This window comes from Delphinapterus leucas, chromosome 3, assembly GCF_059928025.1.
Source record: "Delphinapterus leucas isolate spDelLeu-1000000601 "Yukka" chromosome 3, BTC_Dleu_Yukka2, whole genome shotgun sequence".
NCBI lineage: Eukaryota > Metazoa > Chordata > Mammalia > Artiodactyla > Monodontidae > Delphinapterus > Delphinapterus leucas.
In genome coordinates, this window is record NC_143131.1 from 127,497,130 (window position 1) to 127,522,652 (window position 25,523).

Genomic DNA, 25,523 nt, shown 5'->3' on the forward strand with positions numbered 1-25,523 from the left:
CCTGGAGTTTGCATTCTAGTTGCTAAGACGGACAATCAACTCAGATACATATGTAGGAAATTTTCGAATAGTGCTATGGAGATAAGAAAGCAAAGTAATAGGACAGAGAGCGCCGGGGACAACTGAACACAAGTCAGGGAGGGCCCCTGAGGAGGCGAGAGGGAGCTGGCCACGTGAGCAGCAGGGGAAGCACTTCGCGGGTGCAGGGAGTGGAGGCCTGGGGGTGGGAAAGGTCTTGGCGAGCCTAAGGGACTGGAAGGTGCCGTGTGGCTGGAGGGGAGCGGGGGGCAGTTCTGGAGGCGGGAAAGTCTTGAGGGCTGCAATGAGTTCTCTAAGCCCAAGGTGAACCCTTTGAGGCTCGATGCAGGCGAGTGATGCACCCGACTCTCCATTGCTAAAGGACCAACAGAGAGAGACCCCACGTACAAGACAGCGGGCATCTGGAGGACCCGCATTCCCCTCAGCCTCTCCGTGCTGTTCCAACCAGCCAGCTGGCGGCAGAGCCTAAGCTGAGGAGGAGTGGTTGCCTCTCTCTTTCCTGCCCCTGGTGGCAGCTGCATGGGGGCATCATGCCAGGGGTACCCATGAGAAGTGCTGATAGCAGACAGAGTTTAGGTGGAAAGTGGAAGCTGGGCTGGGGCGGTGGAGGACACTGAGGCCTCGGGTCAGCAGTCCAGCTCTCTTTCCGGTCAGTTGTGGGGGACAGGGGCCAGCTGGGCTGTGATTAGCAGCTGGGCTCCTACATGGGGCACCCAACTCGGGCAGGGGGAGCTAAAGTGGGTGCTGGGGAGGAGGGTGACAAGTCTCACCAGGTTAAGGGAAAAGACTCCAGATAGCCATAGGGAAGGACTTCCAGATGGTAGTTCAGGGGGAAAGACTGCAGTTAGACATGAGGAAGAATTTCCAGGTCCTGATTCAGGACGAGAGACTAGCGGTGAACCTAAGGACATCCATGTTACAGTTTCAGCAGACAGTCTGAAACGGGACAGGAAGAGGACCTCCTGAGTGTCAGAGGATTCAAACCCTGTGTGGGGGTGCCCTCCCAACACAAAGGATGGACACAGAACCGGGAGGGATTCCTTGACCTCGCCTGGCCACTTCCATCTCCAGGAGCCACTGTGGTGACGGCTGTTTTATCCCCCCCGCCACTTCTCCTTCCTCTGGCCCCGCAGCTGGGCCCGAGTCAGCCCCTCCCCAGCCCACCGCGAGCTGGCTATCTGGCTGGAACTTCAGCTCTCTCTCTCTGAATCCCAGACCTGATACCTGGAGGACGACGCAGCTCTCCCACGCCTGCCTCAGGCATCCCCACCCCTCTTCCTGGAAAGCAGACACTAGCTCTGCTCAGCCTCTGCTATCCCTAGACAGGGCTCCTGTGTAACTCCCGGGGGCTTCTACCCAGAGGGGCCTCTCCTCTGAAGGAGAACCCTAATGGGGAGGCCAGGATGGGCAGCCTCGGAATATAATGCTATCAGTGAGCGTCTCCCGAGCACTTCCTGTGAGCGGGTGCTGGGCTCCACACTCAACGTGCGTCATCTCACTTAATCCTCACAGCAGGCCCAGGCCACTTCCCCTTGGCGACCGAGGTAGGCATGGAATCATCAAAGTCCCCACAACTCCCCATCCAGGCCTGCTGTTTTGGGTGGGCAGATGTTTCCTGTCTCAGGAAGGGGGAGATCTGAACAGTTTCCACTGGAAATCTTGGGGACCCTCCTGTGCTTCCCCCATATACCTCCCAATCCCCAGAGCTCAGTTCCAACCCCCAGAATCCCAGCCTCTCCAGTGGCTCCCCCGTCTCCTTCGGTCCTCCCCATCACCATCATCCTTTCTTCCCCATGTCCTTCCTCCTTCCAGCCTGCTGACTCCTGCCCTTTTCTCTTCCCCCTTGGCCCCCCTTGTGGTCTCTCTGGGGGCCAGAAAGGCGATGAGTCAGCCCTGAGACAGAAGGAACCCTTCCCCCAAGCGGGGCCACCCCTCCCCTCAGGCCTGAGTAGTGAGGACAAGCCAGGCTGAGTCCCCAGTGAAGGGGCAAGACTCAGAACCCCGTGGAGCAGAGCAGAGGACACTTGGACAACAAGCCCTGAGGCAGGGCGTGGCCATCTTGACCCCTGGGATGTCCTCCTTCTCTTGGCCTCGGGTCAGCTCAGGGGCCAGTTCAGTTTCGTAAATGGGATAAGAGGTGACCAGAGTACATGTTCCAAAAGTGGCCCCGTGAAGAGAGCGTAAGGTGTCCCCAAACCATGGCAGGCCAAGGGGGCTGGGCGGCCCAAGGCAGAAAGGGCTGGAGGGGAACTGGGCCCTTCTCTAGAATCTCTGCAGGGCTGAGGAGGCAGCTCTGTGGGGACGGAGAGGCTGTTTTCAGCTCCATATAAGGAAGAACTTTGCAACAGAGCTGCACAGAGAAGGAACGGGAGGCCACAACAGTGAGTGAAGTCCTGTCCCCGGAGGTGGGCGGAGTTGGATGGATCTGGGTCTGAATCCCGCCTTGCCAGGCTCTAGGACTCTAGGAAAATTGGTGTCTCTAAGCCTCTGTCTCTCCATCTGTGAAATGGTGTTGATAATGGCAGCCGCCGCACCAGGCTGTGCTGAACGTTCACCGAGGTGACGGCGTGTAGAGGACTTAGCAGGGTGGTGGGCACGGACAGTGCTCCGAACGGATGCTGCACACCCTGGACCCAGGAGGAAGTTGGCTGGGAAACTCAAGATAGCTCGTGCATCTTGGGATTGGAGGGCTGTCTGAGGTTGGGCCCATCCAAGATTCAGACCCAGATCCATGCAACTCCCAACCCTTGGCTCTTAAACTAGACCATCAGCCTCTTGGCATGTCACAGGAGGAGGCTGTAAAGGTCACCCACCCCACCATGAACAGGTGGGGAAAATGAGGCCCAGAGCAGGCAGTCCACCCACCAAGGTTGCATGAAGCCCAAAGAGGGCAGTCACCCAGCCAAGGTCTCATGGCAAACCAGTGTCCGAGCAGGACCCAGATCCCTGAAGACTTGACCTGGGGCCCTGGATTCTGCACTCAGAGCTGCCTCCTCATGCTGCGTGCTGACATAAGCACCGGGCACCCCGTGGGCCCCTGGGGCACCCCCCACGTACCACCTACCTATCTACTCCAAGTCCTCTACTCACACTAAAACCCACAAGGCAGGTGTGGGGAAGAGAAGGCAGCAGAGGAACCCACAAGGTGGGTTATTCACCCCTAACTCACCTCACTCCCTTGTTCACACCTGCTGAACCTACAGGATGGGGTCCAATCCCTCACACCCCCAACCTGTCCCCACCTGGGTCCTCTTCCAGGCATCAGTATTTCCGGAACTCACCTTGGTCTTCTCCCCACCTGCCTCTTTGTACACAGCGCCCTCTCCCCCAGAGACATCCTTTCCCTGAATCTCATCTCCCCCTGGCTGCCTGCCCCGTTCTCCAAGGCCTGTCCCACCCACGCCAAGCCACCTCCTCCAAGCAGACTCCCTTCCCTGCCAGCCAGAAAAGATCCCTCCACTTCTGGCCTCCCACAGCCTTCTGGCCTGGCCCTCTCAGTGCCTGACTGCACCAGAAGTAGTCTTTTATGTAGGGAGGCAGGGAGGCTAAGTGGTGGAGGCCACAGGCTCTGGGGTGCGAGGCAACTGGGACTCTTGGGCGGGTCCTTCAACCTTGCTGAGCCTGCTTCCTTACTGTAAAATGCTGACTGCTCTAGTCCCTGCCTCTAGATTGTTTTGAGGGTAAAATAAGATGATTCCATGGGTTTACAAAATGGCTTTTAAAAAACCAGCCTCTGCCATTGACCGGCTGTAGACTAGGGCAACTGTCTCAACCTCTCAGAACCTCAGCTTCCAACTCTGTAAAATGGGGTAGTGATACTACCCACATGCCATGGTTGTTGAGGTCAGTAAATGAGGGGATGTAGGTAACATGCTTCGTAACAATGCCCCTAAAATCGCCATCACTCACTGAGCACTCAGAGTGACAGGCAGTGCACTAAACGTCAACGTGCAATTAACGGCAGACTTGATAATCATATTAAATGATGACGAGGACGATGACGGTCAGGCCTTCCCCTCCACTAACTTACCTGCCACCTGACAGAGACACAGGCCTGGCCCCATGATACCCTCTCTGTGTCCCTGGAAGCCCCCAGCTGGGACAAGTTCCCATGTTCATGCTCTCCCCAACGGCCACGGCTCTCCCCGTAGCATCTCTCTCTGTGTGATCCACGCCCTCACTTCCGTGGCTATTCGATTAGCAACCGTCTAGCTCACTAGACAGAGACTTCTACGAGGGCAAAACCTCAGAGGCTCCGAGTCTTGGCTCACCCAGCCACTGACACTGGCTTACAGCAGGCGCCCGTTAAAGAGCTGTTGGTTCAATGACTGGCTGACAGATGAATTCGTATTCACAGGGGCTGAAGGGTGGATCCACACAGCCTGGGGGCACTGCCCCAGGGTCTGGCTCACTCGGGTGCCTGGCCGCCCCCCAGCCCTGCCCAGGCTCACCTGCTTGTACTTGTACAAAAGCAACAGGAGTAGCAGCAGCAGCGAGGCCATGACGGACATGCAGGCCACCAGCACCGGCGTGAAGAGGGGCTCATCAAGGGGCTGCGTGTAGGCTCCTGGAAAGGGTGGGGCAGAGGAGTGAGCAGCAGAAAGGGCCTTTGAGACCACCTGCTCCCCACTGGAACAGGCCAGTTGCCCGGAACTCAGTAGGTGCCCAATAAATTCTTACTGACTGAACGAGGAGTCCTCTCAGCAGGAAGCCCGTAGACCCTCCCCCAGCCGGGGGCAGGGAGGACCACCTCTCTAGCACTTCTCGTGACCAGCTCCAAACCCTGCCCAGACTCGCAGCCTCTGTGGCCAGCGGAGCCCCTCAGGTCACACAGCCCACCCACTGCCCGTGCAAGGAGCCTCTGCAGCAGCCTGGCCTGGGGCTCAGCCATGACTTGAACACTCCCCCAGTGTGGAGACTTAGCACCTACACCTCCGGCCAGCTCGGATGGAAAGACCTTCTAGAGGTTAGACTGAAATCTGCCTCCCCAGCATTTCCCTGCAGCTTCCCCGAGTGCCCTTTGGGACTACACAGCCCTTCTGGGAGTCTGAAAGCCAGGTTCATGGACCCGGGGTCTCCTCTTCCCAGATCAACAGCCCTAGTTCCCTTGATGTGTTTGGAAGGACATAATTTCCACCTCCTGGCCCAGATCAGCAGCATGAGTCTGAGGCCCAGCCTCACCTCTGCCACTTAGGAGGTGTGACAGTTGAACCTGTGACTTCTCTCTAAGCCTCAGGTTCATCATGCCCCAAGGGGGAAGGAAGACTGGACTAACCTCCTAGGGGTGGGCGAGTTCATTGAAATAATGCCTGCAAAGGGCTTAGCATGATACCTGGCGCAGTGTAAGCCTTCAAGAAAATGTTGGCTTTATTATTTGTGATATACGACCACCAGCTGCAAGACAGAGCAGCCAAGGCAGCGGCATGTGGAATCGGGCCTCAGCCCCACTTGCTTCAAGGCCAGCAGCTGGGGCACCTGCGGGCCCCCTGTGAGCCAGGCAGAGGCTCCCACTCTGTCCTCTCTGGGCCCAGAGAGCCTCACCAGGGCCTGGCACACAGTGGGTGCTGAATCTGCTTTTTAGAGGCCTGAGGGTTCTGTGGGCCTGTGCAGCCTTGGGCCTCTCAGAATCAGAGAACTAACCCACATGCAGCCTTTGTGCAACGCAGAGAAAGATGCCTCTTCCTCTAGATGGATGATGCAGCTGCGTTAGTGACCCCCGCCCTGGACAGTGGCCCTGAATGGATAGGACTGTGTCTCTGGCAGGAAGGGAATCTGGGAGGGATGGAGAAGGCCGTCAAGGCCGGCCCTGGGATTGGGGGAGGGGGTGAGGGGACTGTTCATTTGTCGCCTGCTCACATCACCAGACTACGCTCCGGGGAGGCACTGCTCCCTGCACGAAGTGAGTCCCAAATACACACTTGTGAACTAATGAGTCAGTTCAAGTGCAGGAATATGAGGAGAGGGGCCAGATAAGGCTGTGGCTGCTTCAAGCTGCTTTCTCTCTGCATCTCACGTCTGCATCCCCTCTGCCCTTCTCCCCACTACTTCCAGCCCCACGGGTTCTAGACTCCCCCATCTCGCCACTTCAGGAGAGCTTTGGTCAGGAGGGGCCCTGGAGTCACACGCAGAGAGCTAGAACTCTGTATGGCTGGGATCTGCTTGGCACTGGAACTCTGGCCCTTGGTTCCCAGGGGTGGGGCTGTGGGGCAGTTTCCTGGGCCTCCTTCCCATCTTGGCCTGGAGCAGGCGGGTCAAAGGCTCACCTACAGAGACAGGCCCAAAGGCCTGGGAGCTGTTCCCCAGGCTGTTGTAGGCCCTGCACTCGTACGTCCTGTTGTGTTCCAAGGTCCCAGTGGCCAGCAGGCTCTGGACGGTCACCTTGTGGAAGGGCTTTTGGCTCAGGACCTCAGGGTTTGGGTCATCCAGGACCAGCACTTGGGTCTTATCACATCTGGGAAGAACAGAGTGTGGCTCAGAGTTTCAGGGTGCCCGACCCCTGCCCCAGCCCCTGCGCCCAGGTGAGGAAGGCAACCAGAGCCCGCTTACCTGTTCGTGTGGCCCCTGCACTGCACCCACGTCACATTGGGCTGGGGGTACCCTGAGGCTTCACAGAGCAGGGTTTTAGAGCCGTTGATGAGGGTCCACGTGACCTCTACCTCTGGGGGGTCTGAGGTAGAGGGAGGGGCAAAGGAGGGAGGAGTCAGCCCCAGAGGCCCGCCTCCTGGCTTGACCACCCGACACTGAGTCTTCTCTCCACCAGCCCAGCCATCCCGGCAGCCTCAGGAACCCCATGTCCCCAGCCCCACTCCATCACTCACATAGAAGGGTGAGTTCAAAGGTCAGGGTCTCCTCGCCTCTGGCATTTCTGGCCTGGAAGGAGTAGTGGCCGGCCTCGAAGGGCTTCAGGCGAAGCAGGGTGAGGGTGGAGGTGTACCTGCATGAGAGGAGCAGGCCATCTGGGGTGAGGACAGTGGGCTCAGACAACCACCTTATAAGGGATTTATTTTTGGTAAAGTGTCCGGGGCACAAAGGTCTTGGCTGAACCAAGTACCCAGTCTGAGTGCCCCTGAGACACGCAAAAACCCCCAACCCGATTCCCTTAATTGCTTCTTTCATCCGTAAAGCGCTTTTGTTCTGAGGTTTAGTAGATGTGATGTCTGTAAAATGCCAACACTGGGAGGCACATCACAGGTCCCAATGAATGTACCTACTTTCACCACCATCACTGGGCTAAACAATCCTTGCTGAAGACGCTAGCACCCAGGTCAGCTTCCATCCCTAAAGCGCCAACCCTGCCAAGAGGGACCTTAAGAGGGGAGAGAGGCAGGATGTAGCCATGGGCTCCAGAGAACAGGGCTCAAGTCCTAATGTTGCCATTTCCTAGCTGTGTGACCTTAGACAAGTACTTAACCTCTCTGATCCTTTGCTTCCTTTTCTGTAAGGGTGACACTTACAGTAATTAATCCACACACTCAACCTAAGGACTAAAGGGATATATATTCAGAGTGCCTGATAGAGTGCCTGACTCATTGTAGGCACTTGTCTCTTCACTGGAAAATATCTGCAGCCATTACTAGACTAAACCCCATGGTATTCAGAGAGCAATCCTTGAGATAACTAACATGTCCTTCTTAAACTGAAAGAATTTAACTTTCTGCATGAGTCAAAATCACCATTATGAACACACCTATCACGTGGGCTGTTTGGTGCCCACGCTTATCTGCCCTGTGCTGAATGGCCCCAGATTACTATGTTTGAGGGCATCTCCCTGGTTCCTTTCCACAGTGTCCCTGTCGCTTACAGACCCCTGAAACCTATCCATGGACCAGCCTCCTTCCAGGGGTCTGCAGACTCCAGATTCAGAACTTCTGCTTTAGACGAGGGGAAGCTAGAAATCCTGGCCGGAAAGGACAAGAAGGGAACTGGGAAGAGGAAGATAAGGACAAGGGAACATCCTTGTTGATTCTGATGATCGACAACACAAGAATCCAGGAATCAAAGAGCTTTGGGCTTCTGGAGCTAGGAAGAGAACTCCAGAGAATTTGGGAGTTGGAAGATGTCTAGGGATTATCTAGCCCAGGGATGGCAAACAGGTCTCCTCTCATGAGCCAGTTATGATGGAAATATAGCCTAGAGACTGTGTTGAGAAGGACTCTGAGGCTGCATCTGGCAGGATGGGTTCAAAAATGAATTAGGAAAGGGTTCAAAAATGAATTAGGGGGCTTCCCTGGTGACGCAGTGGTTGAGAGTCCGCCTCCCGATGCAGGGGACACGGGTTCGTGCCCCGGTCTGGGAAGATCCCACATGCCGCGGAGTGGCTGGGCCCGTGAGCCACGGCTGCTGAGCCTGCGCGTCCGGAGCCTGTGCTCCGCAACGGGAGAGGCCACAGCAGTGAGAGGCCCGCGTACCGCAAAAAAAAAAAAAAAAAAATCAATTAGGGGTCTCTGTCACGAGTGAGGGAGGGGAAGTTATCACACGCACACCACATATTTGCTGTCCTTGATGGAGCTGTACTCTCTCATTCAAATAGAACAGGGTAAAGAAATTATTATTTTCACACTTGGTATCAGTGTTCCTCCTTGGGGAAGAAACTCTCTTGTTTAGAAAACTACCTGGGGTTAGGTCACTTTGGATGAGGAAGTAAGACCCCGAGGACAGAGTCCACAGGAGACAAGAAAAAGAGATTTCTAAAATGTTGTGCATGTGGGATGAGCAGGATTCTGGGAGTGGAGAGACGGGAGGATGCAGAGTCACACGGCACTCTATAAGAAGAGCTCTGAGCCTGTGGAGAAGAGCACAGCTGGTGAGAAATTCTCAGGGGTGGATGACCACAGGCTTTTAAAGAACTTCTGATGTATCTGTGACTGAGAGATGTTAATTCCCTCTATTCCCCAAACCTGTGTATGTGGCAGATACGTCGTGCGATTGCTATTAGGTGTGTGACTATGAGTGGAAATCATGGGGGGGTGTCTTCTGCATTTGGATTAGTCACAAAAGAGGAGGCATAAGATCGAGACCTTGGGTGACCATCAGAATGCATGCCCCCAAGAAATGGTAGAATTCATGAAGAGGACATTGGATTTTCCAAGGATATAGGACAGAGGGATACACTAATTTGATCTACATCTCAGACGCTGATGACTGATATCGAGGTTCGACATAGTCAAGAAAAATGAGACCTAGAAACGGGAAAGGACTCGCTCCAGGTCACGCAGCAAGGTTGAGATAGGACCCAAGTGTCCTGACTCCCGGCTGAACTGCTCCATCTGGCTGCGGGCTATGTGGATGCGAGCTAATAGGTGATACCTGTATGTGCCCTTGTTGGTTACAAAATTGAGCTTGGGCTGGTGGCCAAGGAAGGGTCCCCGATAGGTCCAGTTAAAACTTTGCAGGCTTGGGTAGGCCTCCACCTTGACTTTGAGTTCTATCTTCTCACCCACGGTCACCTCCTGGAGGAGGTTCTGCTCAGAGGTCAAGTTCAAGTAGGCACTGTCTGGAAAGCAGAATGCACAGAGATCTGGCATTAGTGGGAAGATACCCCAGTGTGTGTTTTCATTTAGCAATCCACCCATTGAGCCCGTCTTTCATCTGGGCCCTCCCTGAGCACCTACCATGTGCCAGGCACACAGACTCTGCCCATAACCCAGACTTGCCCTCTCTCATCTCTTTTCCCACCACCCCCAGGGCTCCAAACTCTTCTCTTCTTCACTGAGTTCCTGGGACAACTTGGGCAAATTCCTATCCTCCTTGGCACCTCTACATCTTTATTTATATAACCAAGAGATTGAATATATCTATGTTGTTATAACTTTATGGAAATTTTTCTAGCAGTTAAAAAAAAAGTCTGGTTTTTTTTTTCCATACGCTCTCACCCATTTCCCCTTTTTTCAGTAGTAGTATAGTCAATGCAGCTTCCATATCCAGCTCTAAAGTGGGCACGTGATCCAGGCCAGCCAATCAGGGTAATCTGTCCCCTTGGGACCAGTGATTGATTTTGGGGCTAGGCATGTGAGTCCATGACTCTAATTTCCATAATTTTTGTTGGCACTCGAGGGAAAGAGAAGCTTTCATTCCACTGGGGTTTCCAAACTTGGTGCTGCCCCGCAAGAAAAATAAAGAGCTAAGAGTTGGGAAGCAACAGATTCTTGTCCACACCTGAACACCTAAATCTAACGAAACCAGAAGCTCATATACATGGGGGTTTTAGCTATAATTCCTCTTTTGATTAGGCCAGTTTGAGTTGATTTCTAGTACCTATAACTGAAAGAGTCTTGGCTGGTTTCTTCTAAGTAAATGCATGAATTAAAATCAAGCTGCTCTGATTGAATTGTAGGCAAAGGAGAGGTGCAAAAACCCCCATCCATTCAGCCTCTCTTTGCCTCTCATGGAAGCTACTCTAATACCCTCTTAAAATCCCAAGGCTTTGCAAAAAGACCAGATGATCTCTCAGGGCTCCTCTTCTCACTCAATTCTATGAAACCTAAAATTCACTCTTCTACCCTGTGTTGTTCCTGCTCAGAAAGCTCCCTGTGATTACCCATCACCTCCACTATTCAGCTTGGCATTCAAGGCCCTTCTCATTCAAGTCTTCCTATGCCCATCTAGCCACGTCCCCACTTCACACACACACACACAATTCTCCATCTCGATGTTCTCATGTCCCCTGAACACACCACAGTCATTCCAACCTTGGATGTTGTGCTCAAGTCATTTCCTGCACCAGGAACCCCATATTCTTCCTCTCTTCTATTTAGATCCTTCTCATTCTCCAAGACTTGTACCCATTAGGGAGACTCCACCCATCCACTCCAGGCTAAAGGGAGCTCTCCTTCCTCTGGATTCCTGTTGCTTTTTTTTTTTTTAAAATTGAGGTATAATTGATGTACAATGTTTGATAAGTTTCAGGTCTACAACAGAGTGCTTCACAATTTTTAAAAGTTTTACTCCATTTATAGTTATTATAAATTAGTAGCCATATTCCTTGTGTTGTACAACATATGCTTGTAGCTTATTTATTTTATACATAGTAGTTTGTGCCTCTTAGTCCTCTTCCCCTATACTGCCTCTCCCACCTTCTCTCTCCCCACTGGTAACCACTAGTTTGTTCTCTATATCTGTGAGACTGCTTCTTTTTTGTTATAGTCATTCGTTTGTGGTACTTTTTTAGATTCCACATATAAGTGATATCATACAATATTTGTCTTTGACTTATTTCACTTAGCATGGTGCCCTCTGCTGCCCTTTGAGATGACACATTCATTAGGCACCACATCTACACTACTTCATGTATCTGGTTCCTCCTTTAGGTAGCTGTCTTCTCTGAGTTTGTGAGCTTTTAGGGCAAGGCTGTTTTCTTCTCTCTTCTCCCCTTAGCCAGCCAGCCAGCCAGCCAGCCAGCCAGCCAGCCAGCCAGCCATCCAAACTCCAGTCACTTCCCACCACCTCCACCATTACCACACCATCACCTCTAGCTCAGACTAGCAGTAGCCTCCTGTCTCCCTGCTTCTACCCTCATCTCCCTATAGACAGTCCTCAACAGAGCACCAGAAAGCCATGTTATATTTTGTTACCTCCAAGTCAGATGATGTCCCCCCTTGGTTCAGACCCTCCAATGGCACCCCATCTCTCTCAAGAGGAAAAGCCCAAGTCCTCACCTTGGCCTACGGGGACCTTCCCCTTCACCTCTGACCTCAACTTCTACCGCTCTTCCTCTTGAGCTCCAGCCCAGTCACACTGGCTGACCTGCTCCTTGCATGTGGTGAGCATGGACCTGCCTTAACAACATTGCTTGCCCTCTGCCTGAAGCTCTCTTCTCCAAGATTCTACATGGCTTGGTCCTTCACCCACCTCAAGTCTTTGCTCAAATGTCAGCTTCCCAGTAAGATCTTCCTTGATGATCACCCTATTTTAAACTGAAAACCCTATCAAACTGATTTGCTTTTTTATAATTTATTTTGCTTGTTGCTGTCTTCTCCCAACAAGAGTACTCCAAGTGGGTAGGGGTTTTTCTATCTCTTTCATTTGTAGCTGTATTCTCAGCATTGAGAAGTATCCGGACAGATGTGTGAAGGAAAACAAACATCTACTGAGTGACTACTGTATGTCTGCACTAGAAAACGATAGGATTAGAATCCAAAACTGGGAGACGGTTCAACGCTCTCCTCTCCTGCCTTAGCCCTCAAAGCTCCCAGCATAGGATGGGCCCACAGCAGAGCTTAGGTACTTCTGTAAGCCTAATGCGTTGTTTGTGCTGTGAGGGTAGTGATTCTCATGCTCCCCCCTCCCCGCCTCCCCTCGGGCTCCCATAACTTTTAACACACGAGGTGTGGCCAGACTGAAATGACTCAGAGCCTGTCCGCACCTTGAAGAAACTCCCCTTAGCTCTGGATTCTCAGCCCAGTGGCTGTTGCTGCCTCTCACCCAATCACTCTGTTCAAAGACCCGGGAGTCATCTTGGCTCCTTTATCCTTCACCCCTTCATCCCAGCAGTCACCAAGTCTGGCCCATCATCCCTCCGAAATCGTTCTGGATGACAGACTCTCCTGGGCCGCTGCCGTGGTCCAGCACCCTTCGCAATCTCTAGCCTGGACCACTGCATTAACCGCCCTCATGGGTCTCCAGGCTCTAGTCTCCCGTCCAATCCACACGGCGTAGGGCTGAGCCTTCTCAAATAACATCTCCTCATGCACATTTAGCATTTACTGTGTGCCAGGTCCTATTCTAGGTACTTCAAATATATATATATTCACATATTCATTTAATTCTCACAGCAATCCTATGAGACAGTTACTGTTAGCATCCCCATTTTGCAGATGGGGAAACAGAGTAAGGAACCTGCCTAAGTCATTGGTGGAGCCGGGTTGGAATGTGCCCCAGGAGTGTGGGTTCCTGACCACCACACAGTGGACCCTCTGTGCAATCTGATCTCATGACTCTCCTCTTAACACATTTAACGACCTCCACCGGATACGATGCAAACTCTCCACCCAATTTGCCCTCAGATACTACCTTCAGCACTGCTTTCCTGTGACCACCCCTGCCTCCCCTTCACGTCCCTGCTGTTGTCAGCTTCTCTGGATGTCTCACATGCTCTTGCTCTCTTCGCCTTTGCGTCTTTGCATATGCTGTTCCCTCTGCCAGCAGTGCTGTTCCCCTTCCTTTTCCACCCCTCTGCCTGGCTAACCCACCTCCATTCTTCTGGTCCCAGCTTAGAGGCCACTTTTTCCAAGCCTTGGTTGGGGGTCTTGCTTGGTGTTCCCAGGACACCCCATACTTCCCCCATGACCGCACTCGGTGGTCATTGTCTGTTCACGTGTCTCTGTGATGTGGGTTTCCCAGGCATGGAGGAAGGAATGAATGAGTGAACAGTGAAGCCCAGGAGGGAGCTACTGGACACCAATCCCCAAACAGAACTAATGATGCTGGAATGAGATGCAGCCATGCACTGTGGGACCTCCAAGGCGGGAGGGAGGGATTCTGGGGCGGGGGGCGGGGGACCTGGGAGGGCTGTCAGTGTCATGGCTCCTTAACCAGGTCCAGAAAAAGGGGATTCTAGCGAGCTGTTCTAACAATGTCTCCTCCTTCCCTGCCATCAGCTCCCTCTCTCTCAATCCCCTTATGCACCCCCTCACCCCAGGATCCCTGATGACCCTTCCCCACCACCCTGATGCTTACCTACCACCCAGAAGACCATGGAGGCGGAGTGGATGCCCCGGGCATTGGTGGCCATGCAGGTGTAGTTGCCAGCATCTTGGAAGCCTACGTGATCGAGGTTGAGGGTCAGGACTTTTTGATAACGGTTGTCATGGAAGTCGGATTGTTGAGAGATTGTGAGCTGCAGCCAGAAGGAATGGAAATGGTATACTGAGGTTGTTTAGGAATTAGAAAGATCTGGTTTCTAATTCTCAGCCTTTAAGAATTACTATCTGCCTCTCCTTGGGCAGGGACTGAACTCTGAGCCTCAGTTTCTTCATCTGCAAAATGGGACTGACATTGGCCCCACGCTCTTAGGGTTGTAGAGTAAGTGAGACGGAGCAGGCAAATGGCACAGGGCTAGCCTGGCACACGGTAGGCACAAGGAGGAAGGATGTTCTTAGAAGCAGCCGAATGCCATTTCCTCCTGAGAAAAGCCCCTCTCCGTCCTCTCTCCAGAGTTTTTCTGAAAGGATTCTTACATTCCTGGGCTTCAGAGGTGGCCTAGGAACCCCTTGCTAAGTCAGAAGTGAGCTGACATGTGGCTCTTGTCTACAGGCTGGGGCAAAGGTCATGGGTCAAGGAGGTGGAGTACTGCCTCCTCCCACCAGCCCCCACAAGATTTAGCGGCACGAGCCCGAGTCCTGCTTCTGGATCAGCTACTGACTGGCAGTGAGATCTTGGGTGAGTCCACTCCCCTCTCTGGGCCTGGGCCACGCCCTCAGCCCAGAGAGCCAGCTTGAGGTGGGGCTGGGGACTGCATCCTGCAGGGCCTGGCGTGTCAGAAGGATGGACAGACTCCCCAGGGACCGACCTTGGTGTCTCCGTGTTGGAGGAAGACATCAAAGTTGACATCAACGTTGCTGGCTGAGCATATGATCTGGGCAGCCTCTCCTTGAATCCGCACCAGCTCTGTAGGCTTCAGTGTCAAGGTCGGGGGTCCTGGGATGACTGAGGTCAGGGCAAGGGACCCATGAACATCCAGGCCAGAGCTGTCACTCTGCTTCCTGCCATGGGCCAGACTCCCATCCCAAATCCTGGGAGGCAGCCCCGACGCCTCAGTTTTCCCCACGACAAGTCCTGTCTCCTAAATAGACCTTGAAAAGCCCCCTTTGCTCCATCACCAGCGCCTCTCCCCAGCCTCACCCTCGTTCTCTGCTCTGGACCCCTTCAGGCACCTGGGAGGCCTCCCTCCTTCCTCGCAGCGGCCAAAGGGAGCTCTTTGCAATGAAAATTGGATCATGCCTCTCTCTCGTGACAATATTCAGTGGCTTCTCATCTTCACACATAAAAGCCGAAGTCCCTCCCACCTCCCCAGGCCCCGCTCCCGACCCGTGGACACCTGCCACCCTCCACTCCCCCAGCTGCCTTTCCCACCGCACAGCCTTTCCCACCCAGCGACTCTGCACTTGCCCTTCCTTCCAGGAATTCCTTCTCCCACGCTTTGACTGCCTGCCTTTTCTCATCCCTCAGATCTTTAGCTCAGACATTCCTCGGAGAGGCCTCCTGTCACAGTTTCGCTGAATTAGCCTCATCCCCCACCCCCCCGCCCCATATTTCTTCACAATGGGTATTTACTGACTTTCTCTCCCGTCTGTCTCCCCAGTAAATGTCAGATCCATGAAGGCGCTATCCCTCACAGCTAGTCCAGTGCCTAAAACATAGTAGGAACTGAATGAATATTTCTAGCTGTTGCTGTTGTTGAAAGATAACCTAATTCAGTTCCTCAAGGTCCAGACACTAAGGGACTCACCCGTGGTCACTGAGAGGGTCATGGCCGAACTAGAGCCCAGGGCTCTCTCTGCAAAGTGCAGGGAAAGGGCCTTCATGGCTCCCTCTGCCCACAGGGTGGGGTCCTTTGACTTCCTGGACAGTTTCGTGGCCTCAGAGCACAGGGACTTGGGTCAGCCATGCCGTTCTGACCCTGGCCTCATTACAGGTACCTGATTCCTGTCTCAAGCCCAGGTTCTGAGCCTGGGGTCCTGCTGACACATACCAATCCTTCCAGAAACCAGAATCCTGTCCACCATCCCAGCAGAGACAAGGGGGAATAGGAGTGAGACTTCACCAGCATTTTTGCCCCCCAGAGAGAGGTGTCCCACGCACCCACCACCACGATGCCCCATCGCCTGGCTCACTACCCCCCTTCCTGTGCCCAGCACCAGACCGGCACTGAGTGGGAAATCCACGTCTGAGAGTGTGGGAGAGCTTCGGGCCCTCCTTCCGTTCCTGGAACATTCGAAGCCTGTTCCCAGCTCATGACTATGTACCTTCTGTTTCCACCTTCTCATAATTCACATTTCAGCTCAAATAAAATGTCACTCTCTCCATGAGCCACCCCCCTCACTCCCACACACTCTATTCCATCTCCCTGCTCAATGATTTTCACAGCCTGTCTCACGATCTGAGACCACCTTGCCCGTCGAGTCACTGGCTTATGTGTGCTCTGCCTTTCTGTGCCCGACACCTTACCATCTTGCCCCAGTAGACGCCCCATAGATCACTCTGTCGCGATTGGGAGGAAGAGATGAAACAAAGCCCCCCCTGCCCCCCCTCCCCCATTACCTCCCCTCAGGCCAGGTGCCAGCTCTCTGTCCCTCCCGGCCCACACACCTTTCTGAACTTTAAGCCGGATGCTGAGGGACTTCACCATCCTGCCGTCCACCCGAGCACTGCACTCGTAGTCCTGGCTCTCGATGAACTTGGCCTTGTGGATGATGAAGCCGTGCGAGGGCAAGAAGGAGTAGTTGGTTTGGCGCAAGACAGGTCGGCCACGCACCCGCACCAGCGAGACGCCTGCCCCCAGCGCTGGGTCCGTGAGCAGGCAGGGCAGCAGCGCGTCCTGACCCTCCATCACCGTCACTTCCTCGACCAGGACCCTCCAGGGCCGAACAGGGTCTGGGGAACGTGGGGATACAGGGTTACAACTGCCTTCCCTCCACCAGGCCAAGAGGTCCCTGGACATTGGTGACAGGGAAGCTCAGAGATGCTGATCATTTGCCTGAGGTCACACTATACCAAGGAAGCTCAGCTGATGCTTGGGGCTCTGAAGCCAGGTCCAGCCCCACTATTTAATGCTGTGTGACCTTGGGCAAATGACTCAACCTCTCTGAGCCTTTGGAAAATGGGCAGAATCACAGAACCACCTCACAGGGTTGTTGTGAGGACAACGTTCAATTAGAAGCACTGCCACAGGTCCTTGTTCGTGGCAGGTACTCAGCAAATGTGGAGCTGCCTTACCGTGATTGTTAACATTAGGGCCCAGCCCTCCTGCGCATTCGTGGTGGGACCTGCTTGGCTAGTCCTCTTGGGAGTGGGCTCACAGTCCTCACCTTTGACATAGAGATGGATGGTGGCGCTGCCCCCCAGGGGGTCTCCACGCTCAGTGCAGCGGTAGGTTCCCGTGTTTAGGAAGGTGGCATTGCTCGTGGTGAGGATGCCGCTGGGGGCATCAGCGTCCAGAGTCCAGTAGGTGGAAATGGGGCCGTCCCATTCCACGCTGCCGTTGCTCACACATCTCAAGGTCACGGCTGTGCCTGGCTCCACGACCAGCTCAGGGCCACTGGGCTCTATCACCGGGACCCCCTGACCTGGTGACGGGGGGGTGGCAAACAGAATTGAGGCCTGAGGTGACACTGCCTTGGCCATACCCTGCCTCTGAGATGGGTGCTGCCCTGGCAGGGGTGATGCTTGTTCTGGGGTTCAGCTGTGACTTGCAGGATCACCTTGAACAAGTTCCTGCCCCTCTCTGGTCAGTTGCTCAGGCCCCCAGCCCAAAGCTGCCGTGATGGACTGATGTCTCTGATGGAAGAGTAGTGGGAGATTTCTCGGCCTCCAACCCAGCCGCTGTCCCATGGGGGCTCCCCCAGCTTCTGGCCTCAGTCTCACTGGCAATGACTGCATCATTCTCCCCAGGAGTGGACTCCTTCAGCCCCATGTACAAAGTGGGCCGCATCCCTGATGCTAAGCCCAGCACCCAGCTCAAAGAAGGGGCTTCAGACAAGCAAAGGAAGAAACAAATGAATGGAATGTTCATGGCAGAGTCCTCTGAGTTAATTTACACGGGGAAGAAGAAAAGCGGTGTAGGATCTTAGCCCAGCAGAGTTAGACAGGTTCAGAAGTCTTCTGTTGTGCCCACTCCCATCATTGGACGTCTGGTCCAAAACACAGTAAGATGGTTCAGAGGCTCTGTGTCTCAGTTTCCTCACTTATAAAATGGGGACCATAATTGTACCCATTTATTGGGATAGATATCAGGAGATTTAAACGCATGGAAAGCCTTTAGAACATCACCTGTCACCAAATATAAATACTCAGTAAGGTTAGCCCTTATGTTTATTACCTAGTCCACCCCCAGCAACCCACCCTGACATCCCAGCACTGCTGCGTTTACTAGGGAGACAATCTCTTTTAAGGAAAATTTTCTTGAAGAAAAGAGAACTTGAAACTCATCTCAGGCCCTCCGGGAAGAAGGCCCATCACCTCTGCAGTGTCAGCATTTTTCCAGGGCCTAAAATAGGGGCAGTGGAGGGAAGTGAGAGCTGATTCAAGGCCTTGGAGGGGCTGCCAGGCGCCCTCCAGCCTGTGCAGGCGGAAGCACATTGCTGGCACCCGGCCCAGACCCGGTTTCCGCTCAGCCTGCAGCCCTTCTCCCAGCGATGCTCTCACTTCTGCTTCCCGGCCACGGGGAGAGAACCCATCACCCCCAGGACAGGGGGTACCACCTGCTGGGCATTGGCATATCTCAGGCTGTGGGTCCTGGCTCTGCCACTGACCCACTAGGTACCCCTAGTGAGTCTAAACCTTCTGTCCCAGCGATGGGGCCACGGACACGCTAGCCCTGAGGGCACCAGGTAAATTCAGGGACTCTACGTCGTCCTGCACTAAAGTTTCTTAAATAGGTCTTTCCATCCCACTGCCCCACCACCCCACCCTCACCATAGACCCCAGAATTGGAAAGATCCTCTCTGTCAAATGATATCAGGATGGCTTATGTTTTCATTTTGTACCCATCAGAGGTGCACAGCCTCTCTGCCCGAGCTTCTGATTGGCATAAAGGATTGAGTGAATACTACCAAAGCCAACACCTGAGGGTTGTAGCCAGCAGTCCTGTGCTGCTGACCACCAGGGATGGGGACAAACATCATTTCTGGCAGGCTGTTGGCAAGTCCCAACAGAGTGGGTGCTGGCCTATTACTGCTGCAGCTGTGCAGCGCCCCAGGCAGGGTTGTATCGTAGGAAAGAGCTTGGATTGTGGGGTCACACCAACCTGGGTCTAAAACTTGGTTTTCCCCTGCTAACTGCGTAGGTTGCTTAACCTCTGACCCTCAGGCTACTCTTCCATCCAATGAGAAGAATCCCAATTCCCACCGCTGAGAGGTCTTAGGAGGATTCAGTGAGGTGATATGCAGCCTCTGGCTCACTCAACTCTCCTGCCCTGGGTTACTGGCTTCAACTGCTACACTTCTAACCTTCCCTCTGGTCCTGACACTCTGATAGCTGAATTTTTTAACTTTTAAAGGTCACAGCCTATGCCTGTAACATCCCCTGGTCTCAGATTCTGTGATTCTGTATTCTGCTTCTGCCCCCGCCTGGTCTCACAGGTGCCTTCTCCCTTCCCCTCCCCTGCTCTGGCCTCTAGCTCTGGCCTCGGCCTCCTGGAAATGTAGTCAGAGAGGCATCTCTCTTGTTTCGTCCTGTCATCTCAAATATTCACGCAGGACAGGGCTGACACCCTCAACTTCCGCCCCAGCTCCCCACTGCTGGCTTGGCTGACAGGAAGAAAAATCCTGCTCAGGGCCATCCTCCCTGGGCTGGGGCTGGACCCCTTCTGCCCCTTCACCCCACCATCTCATCTCCCCAAACCTCCCCACCCCCTCCCACTTGTCTGGGAGACCCCTCTCCATCATCAGCTCCCAGGGTGTGCCCCAACTTCCGCTCCTCTCCCCCAAAACACACACACGCAGCACACACCAAGGCCTGGGGCAGAGCTCCCTCCTCAGCCCAGGCTCTTGGCGAGCCTCTCCCGGTCGCTAGCGTGCTCTGATCCTGTCCCCCAACTTTCTCACAGCAGCCCCCTGCCCCCCGCCACTCACCACCGGTCTACTGGGCTGAAAGCTTAGGTTTCCACCCTGCTGTCCCCATCTCTTCTTTCCTTTGAGGCTAGATGCTGGATAGCCCCTCTACCTTCCAACAGTCCCCCACAGGCAGGTTCTGGGCAGGAGGACAGGACAAAGCAGTGAAATAAAACCCATGGACCTTTTTAGGGTGAGGGGAATAGTCTCTATCTTAACTGAGTTGGTGGGGACACAAGTGTGTACACTTGTCACATCTCATCGAATGTACACTTAAGAATCTGTGCTTTCTACTATGTGTAAATTACATCTCAACAAAAGAGAACGGACATGCAAGCCCAATGGGACGGACTGGGCCAGAAAAAGACCTTCAGTGGGCCATCTCCTCATCAGGGACCAGACGCACCTACTCCACTCCCCAGGGTCCTGCAGCCCCAGGATGGTGGGGAGGCCAGAGCTGAGGGCTGCCTTCCCACCCCACCCACAGTCCCCATCCTTCCCTGAGCTCCCTCCAAATAAGCAATAAAATTTAATGTGTTTGTTGGGCCAGCTGTAGATACAAGCCAAGCACCCAGCCCCTCACCTCCAGTGAGGCACCCTCCTAGATAGAAATCCTGCATCACTGCTGCTGCCAGAGGGATGGAGTTAGGTTGGGGTCTGCCCCACAGCTCTCCATCCTGAGCCCCAGCAGCCTGTGTTTGGGAGAGCTCTAGCCCAGGAGACCCTTGCTGTCCTTCCCCCGGAAAAGCCTCTTGCCCTGTACTCTCTCCTCCAAAATTTACCTCTTCTGAGCCCTGGGCCAGAAAGGCTAGCCTCTTTTTTTTTTTTTTTCCGCAGTACGCGGGCCTCTCAGTGTTGTAGCCTCTCCCGTTGTGGAGCGCAGGCTCCGGACACGCAGGCTCAGTGGCCATGGCTCACGGGCCTAGCCACTCCACGGCATGTGGGATCGTCCCAGACCGGGGCACGAACCCGCGCCCCCTGCATCAACAGGAGGACTCTCAACCACTGCGCCACCAGGGAAGCCCGGAGGCTAGCCTCTCATGTCTCCTTCTAACCCCTTGCCCAAGCCGCCCAAGGAAGGATCATTGCCTCTCAGGCCTCTCCCAGTCAGATCCTGCCTAGTCTGCCTAGTGATTCACAGGCTGGCAGAACCAGCAGAGCCATCAGGGGTTCTCTGGGGCCTCCCTACTCAGTGTAGGTTTGGACCAGGGGCATTGGCATCTCCTAGGAACTTGTTAGTGATGCAGAATCTCAAGTCACATCCGAGACCTACTGAGTCAGAATCTGCACCGTAACAAGATCCCCGGGGAATATGGATGCACGGTGAAGTTTGAAAACCATTTACTCTAGTCCATCACCGCCCCCAACAACCTGCTATTGACTATTTAGTGGACACTGAAGAGCCCTGAGAGCATCAGGGACGTGTTCAGGACACACGGACAGTCAACATCTGAGCTGGGACGGATCCACAGCCTTGGCCAGGCTGGTTCCACCCCATTCATACCCTCTTTTCCCCCTCACTGCCTCTCCAAAGCAGACACCCACATACCTACAGCCCAGGGCTGGGGAGATGGAAGCACAAAGTGGGGACACCCAATGAGGGGCAGGGGTTGAGAGAGTCCTTCCACAGGAGCCCTCTCTGTCACATCCCCTTCACCCCCTACCATCCCCCAAGGCTCCAGGTGTGCTCTTACCGTGCCAAGCTGTGGCCACCAACAGGATCAGCAGAGTCCCTGGGCCCATGGCCTCAGGGGGAAGGCGGCAGGCCGATGTAGGGCTTGGGGGTGGGCAGGGAGCTAGATTCCTGGACACTGGCTCTGCAGGGACCAGGACAACTGGACATGAGCTCCTCTCCACTGCACTGGTTGTCTGTCTTATTTTCCTCTTCCTCCTTCTTCTTGGGCTGATCCCCCTTCTTCCCCTTTTAGCTAGGCAAGGCAACCACAGAGTTTGGAAATCTTTGTTTAAAAGAAAAAACTAAAAAACAGAGCCATGACCCCCAGGGGGAGGCGTTAGTGTCTGGGGCAGGACTGGCTAAGTTTGAGGCCCTTCTGAAGCCACCTCCGAGGGGCTCTGGGAGAAGAAACATGCCCAGTGTCAGACAGGCAGTCAACTGCACAAATGGGGGTCTCCAGAGTGACCAGGTGGCTCTTGCTAAGCTGAAAGAGAAGTTAGGTTGGTCTGGACAAGCCTGATAATAAATAGCATCAAGAAGCTTCCATTTACAGGACACTCACTAGCCAAGCCCTTTACATTCCACTGTCTCCTTTGGTTCCCACAAAAATTTTATAGAGTAGGTACTGTTATCATTCCCATTTCATAGATGGGAAACTGAGGTTCATGGAGATCAAACACTGTAAACTTGCCCAAGGTCACATACCAAATGGTAGAGGTGGAATTTGAATCCATGCAGCCTGGCTGAAGAACTTTCTTTTTGTGGATTAATTAAGTTTGTTTTTTACAAAGAGCCTAATTGTGCTGCTGTATTTCTTTTCTTTTTTTTTTTTTGCGGTACGCGGGCCTCTCACTGCTGTGGCCTCTCCGGTCGCGGAGCACAGGCTCCGGACGTGCAGGCTCAGCGGCCATGGCCCACGGGCCCAGCCGCTCCGCGGCATGTGGGATCTTCCCGGACCGGGGCACGAACTCGTGTCCCCTGCATCGGCAGGCGGACTCTCAACCACTGCGCCACCAGGGAAGCCCTGTATTTCTTAAGAAGATTAGATTCTCTGCCCCCTCCTTTCCTGGAGGCAATTGTGTTTACCCCTTTTAGTTGATTCGCTTAGTATTTTCCTTCTTATTTCGATTCACATGGTTATAAAGTTACTTCTTGAAACTAAAAAACAAAACAAAGAGAAAAAACCCATATAACACTGATCCAGGAAGACGATCATTCTTTCCATCTACTTAGATATATAAATATTGTAAATACATTTGTGTTTTAGCAAAGTGTTTTGAACCTTTAGTAATCATGAATACCAACCCAAACTGAGTCAGGATGAAATTGAAACTCTGACCAGGCCTCTAACTTGCAGAGAGATGGAATCATCAGAAACCTCCCAAGAAAGGAAAGCCCAGGACCAGATAGTTTCGCTGGTGAGCTGCACCAAACATTTAAGGAATTGACCCCAATCCTGCCCAAACTCATTCAGAAAATAGAAGATGAGGGAACACCTCTCAATTCATTCTATGAGGCCAGCATTACCTTGATGCCAACAACAGACAAGGACATCACAAGAAAACTAGAGACCAGTATCCCTTAAGAACACAGATGCAAACGTACTCAGCAAAATACTAGCAAACCAAACCTTACAGCATATTAAACATGATCATACACCATGACCAAGTGGTATTTATCCCAGAAATGCAAAGATGTTCAACACATGAAAATCAATCTAATACACCACATCAACAGAACAAGAACAGAATCTCACGTGATTAACTCAATTGACGCAGAAAAAGTCTTTGACAAAATCTAACATGCTTTCATGATAAAACGTCCCAAAGAGTAGGAATTAAAACAAACACCCTCAACAGCATTAAGGGTGTATATAAAAAATTCATAGCTAACTCAATGATAAAAGACTGAAAACTCCCTGCCCGCCCCACCCCCCTCCCCGACTTTAGATCAGGAACAAGGCAAGGACAGCGGTTCTCACCACTTCTATTCAACATTGTACTGGAGGTTCTAGTCAGAGCAATCATGAAGAAAAAGAAATAAAAGGCATCCAAATTAAAAGCAAGAAGTAAAACTATCTCTAGTCACAGATGACAGAATCCTATATTGAGAAAAATCCTAAAGAATCTACAAAACCCCTCAAAAATCTATTAGAGCTAAGAAATGTATTCAGCAAAGTTACGGGATACAAGATCAACACACAGAACTCATGTGTATTTCTCTATGCCAGCAGTGAACAACCCAAAAAAGAAATTTAAAAACTGATTTTATTTGAAATAAATAGCATCAAAATGAGTAAAATACTTGGGAACCAGTGTAACCAAAGAGATGCAAGACATAAATACTGAAAACCACAACACACTGCTGAAAGAAATTAAGAAGACTAAATAAATGGAAAGATTTTTATTCATAGATTGGAAGATTTAATGTTGTTAAGATGACAATACTCCCCAAAATGATCAATAGATTCAATACTGTCCCTTTCAAAATCCCAATGGACTTAATTGCAGAAATGGAAAAGCTGATTCTCACATTCACATGGAATTTCAAAAGATTCCAAATAGCCAAATCAATCTTGGAAAAAAACCAAGTTGGAGTCCCACTTCTGAATTTCACAACTTACTACAAGTCTAAAGAAATGAAAACAGTGTGTTATTGGACTAAGAACAGATACAGAGATTTATTCTTAGAATAAACTTGATAGTTCAGAAGTAAACCTTCACATCAACGGTCAATTGATTTTCAACAAGGGTGCCAAGACCTTTCAACAGGAAGAAAACAGTCTTTTCAGCAAATGGTGTGAAGAGAACTGGATATCCACATACAAAAGAATGAAGTCGAACCCTTACTTCATACCATATACAAAAATTAACTCAAAATGGATCAAAGACCTAAATACAAAGGCTAAAAGTATAAAACTCTTAGAAGAATGCATGGGGGTAGATATTCATGACCTGGACTTGAAAATGGTTTCATAGCTATGTCACCAAAAACACAAGCAACCAAAGAAAAAAATAAATTGCACTTCATCAAAATTAAACATTTTGGTGCAAAGAATACCAACAAGAGAATAAAAAGACAACATGGCAAAAAGTATTTGCAAACCATATAGACAAGTGTTAAGTATCTAGAATATACCCATATATCCTAGAGTTATCTCCTATAATTCAACAAAGGCAACAACTCAATTTAAAAGTGAGCAAAAAAGTTGAATAGATATTTCTCTAAAGAAGATATACAAATGACCAACAAGAACATGAAAAGATGCTCAATATCATTAGTCATTAGGCCAATGCAAACCAAAACTACAGTGTGAACTACCTCACACCTACAAGGTTGGCCATAATTTTTTTTTAAAAGTCAGAAAATAACAAGTGTTGGAAAGGATGTGGAAAAACTGCAACCCTTGTACAACACGTGAGAGTTTAAAGTGGAGCTGCTGCTGTGGTAATCAATTTGACAGTTCTTCAAAAAGTTACACAGAATTACCACGTGACCCAGCAATTCCACTCCTATGTGTAACCGAGCAAGGGCTCAGTGCCAGACATGAATAGAAACCAATACTACGGCACTGGCTTCTGAGAAACAAAGAGTTTTATTGCACAGTCAACTGGTAAGGAGACAGGAGGCAAGGCTCTCAAACCTCTCTCTCCTTTCCAGGATTGGGGAAAATTTAAGGGGTTGGGGAAATTTCAAGCTTGGAAGGTGATTGGCTAGTCTTGAATCAGTCCATACAAGCTACATGTGCTGCTGGAAGCCAGATTTTCCGAAGGACTTAGTACTTTGTAAAGGACTCTGGTGGCAACCTTTCTATTCTTTGAGTTCCACAGACTAATTATTGTTGGTTTCAGCGTTACCCTGTAGGCGTGGGTTCCCATCTCTGCCTGCAAAACAGCTCCTTAAACAGGTTTGATCAACAACCTATTTAAGGACACGAGCCAGTTTAATTTGGTGCTGTTTCAATTCCCCCCCTTTCTTCTGGTACATTCCTCAGCCTTGAGGGAAATGGGGGAGGGCTGCTCTAGCTGTTCTCTGATTAGGAG

At 52.0% G+C, this 25,523-nt stretch overlaps 1 protein-coding gene across 1 annotated transcript in view; it reads right to left on the reverse strand.

Moving 5' to 3' along the window:
- CSF1R (colony stimulating factor 1 receptor) overlaps window positions 1-21,662 on the reverse strand; it is a 30,277-nt gene extending 8,615 nt beyond the window's left edge. The window contains exons 1-10 of the mRNA XM_022590100.2: window positions 21,500-21,662; window positions 17,064-17,321; window positions 16,345-16,629; window positions 14,546-14,682; window positions 13,714-13,873; window positions 9,346-9,532; window positions 6,858-6,973; window positions 6,586-6,706; window positions 6,303-6,490; window positions 4,491-4,606 (exon numbers count right to left, since the gene is read on the reverse strand). Of these exons, the coding sequence (XP_022445808.1) occupies window positions 4,491-4,606; window positions 6,303-6,490; window positions 6,586-6,706; window positions 6,858-6,973; window positions 9,346-9,532; window positions 13,714-13,873; window positions 14,546-14,682; window positions 16,345-16,629; window positions 17,064-17,321; window positions 21,500-21,548 (1,617 nt within the window). The 5' untranslated portion in view covers window positions 21,549-21,662. The remainder of the gene's footprint in view (window positions 1-4,490; window positions 4,607-6,302; window positions 6,491-6,585; window positions 6,707-6,857; window positions 6,974-9,345; window positions 9,533-13,713; window positions 13,874-14,545; window positions 14,683-16,344; window positions 16,630-17,063; window positions 17,322-21,499) is intronic.
- Between the last annotated feature and the right edge of the window lie 3,861 nt (window positions 21,663-25,523).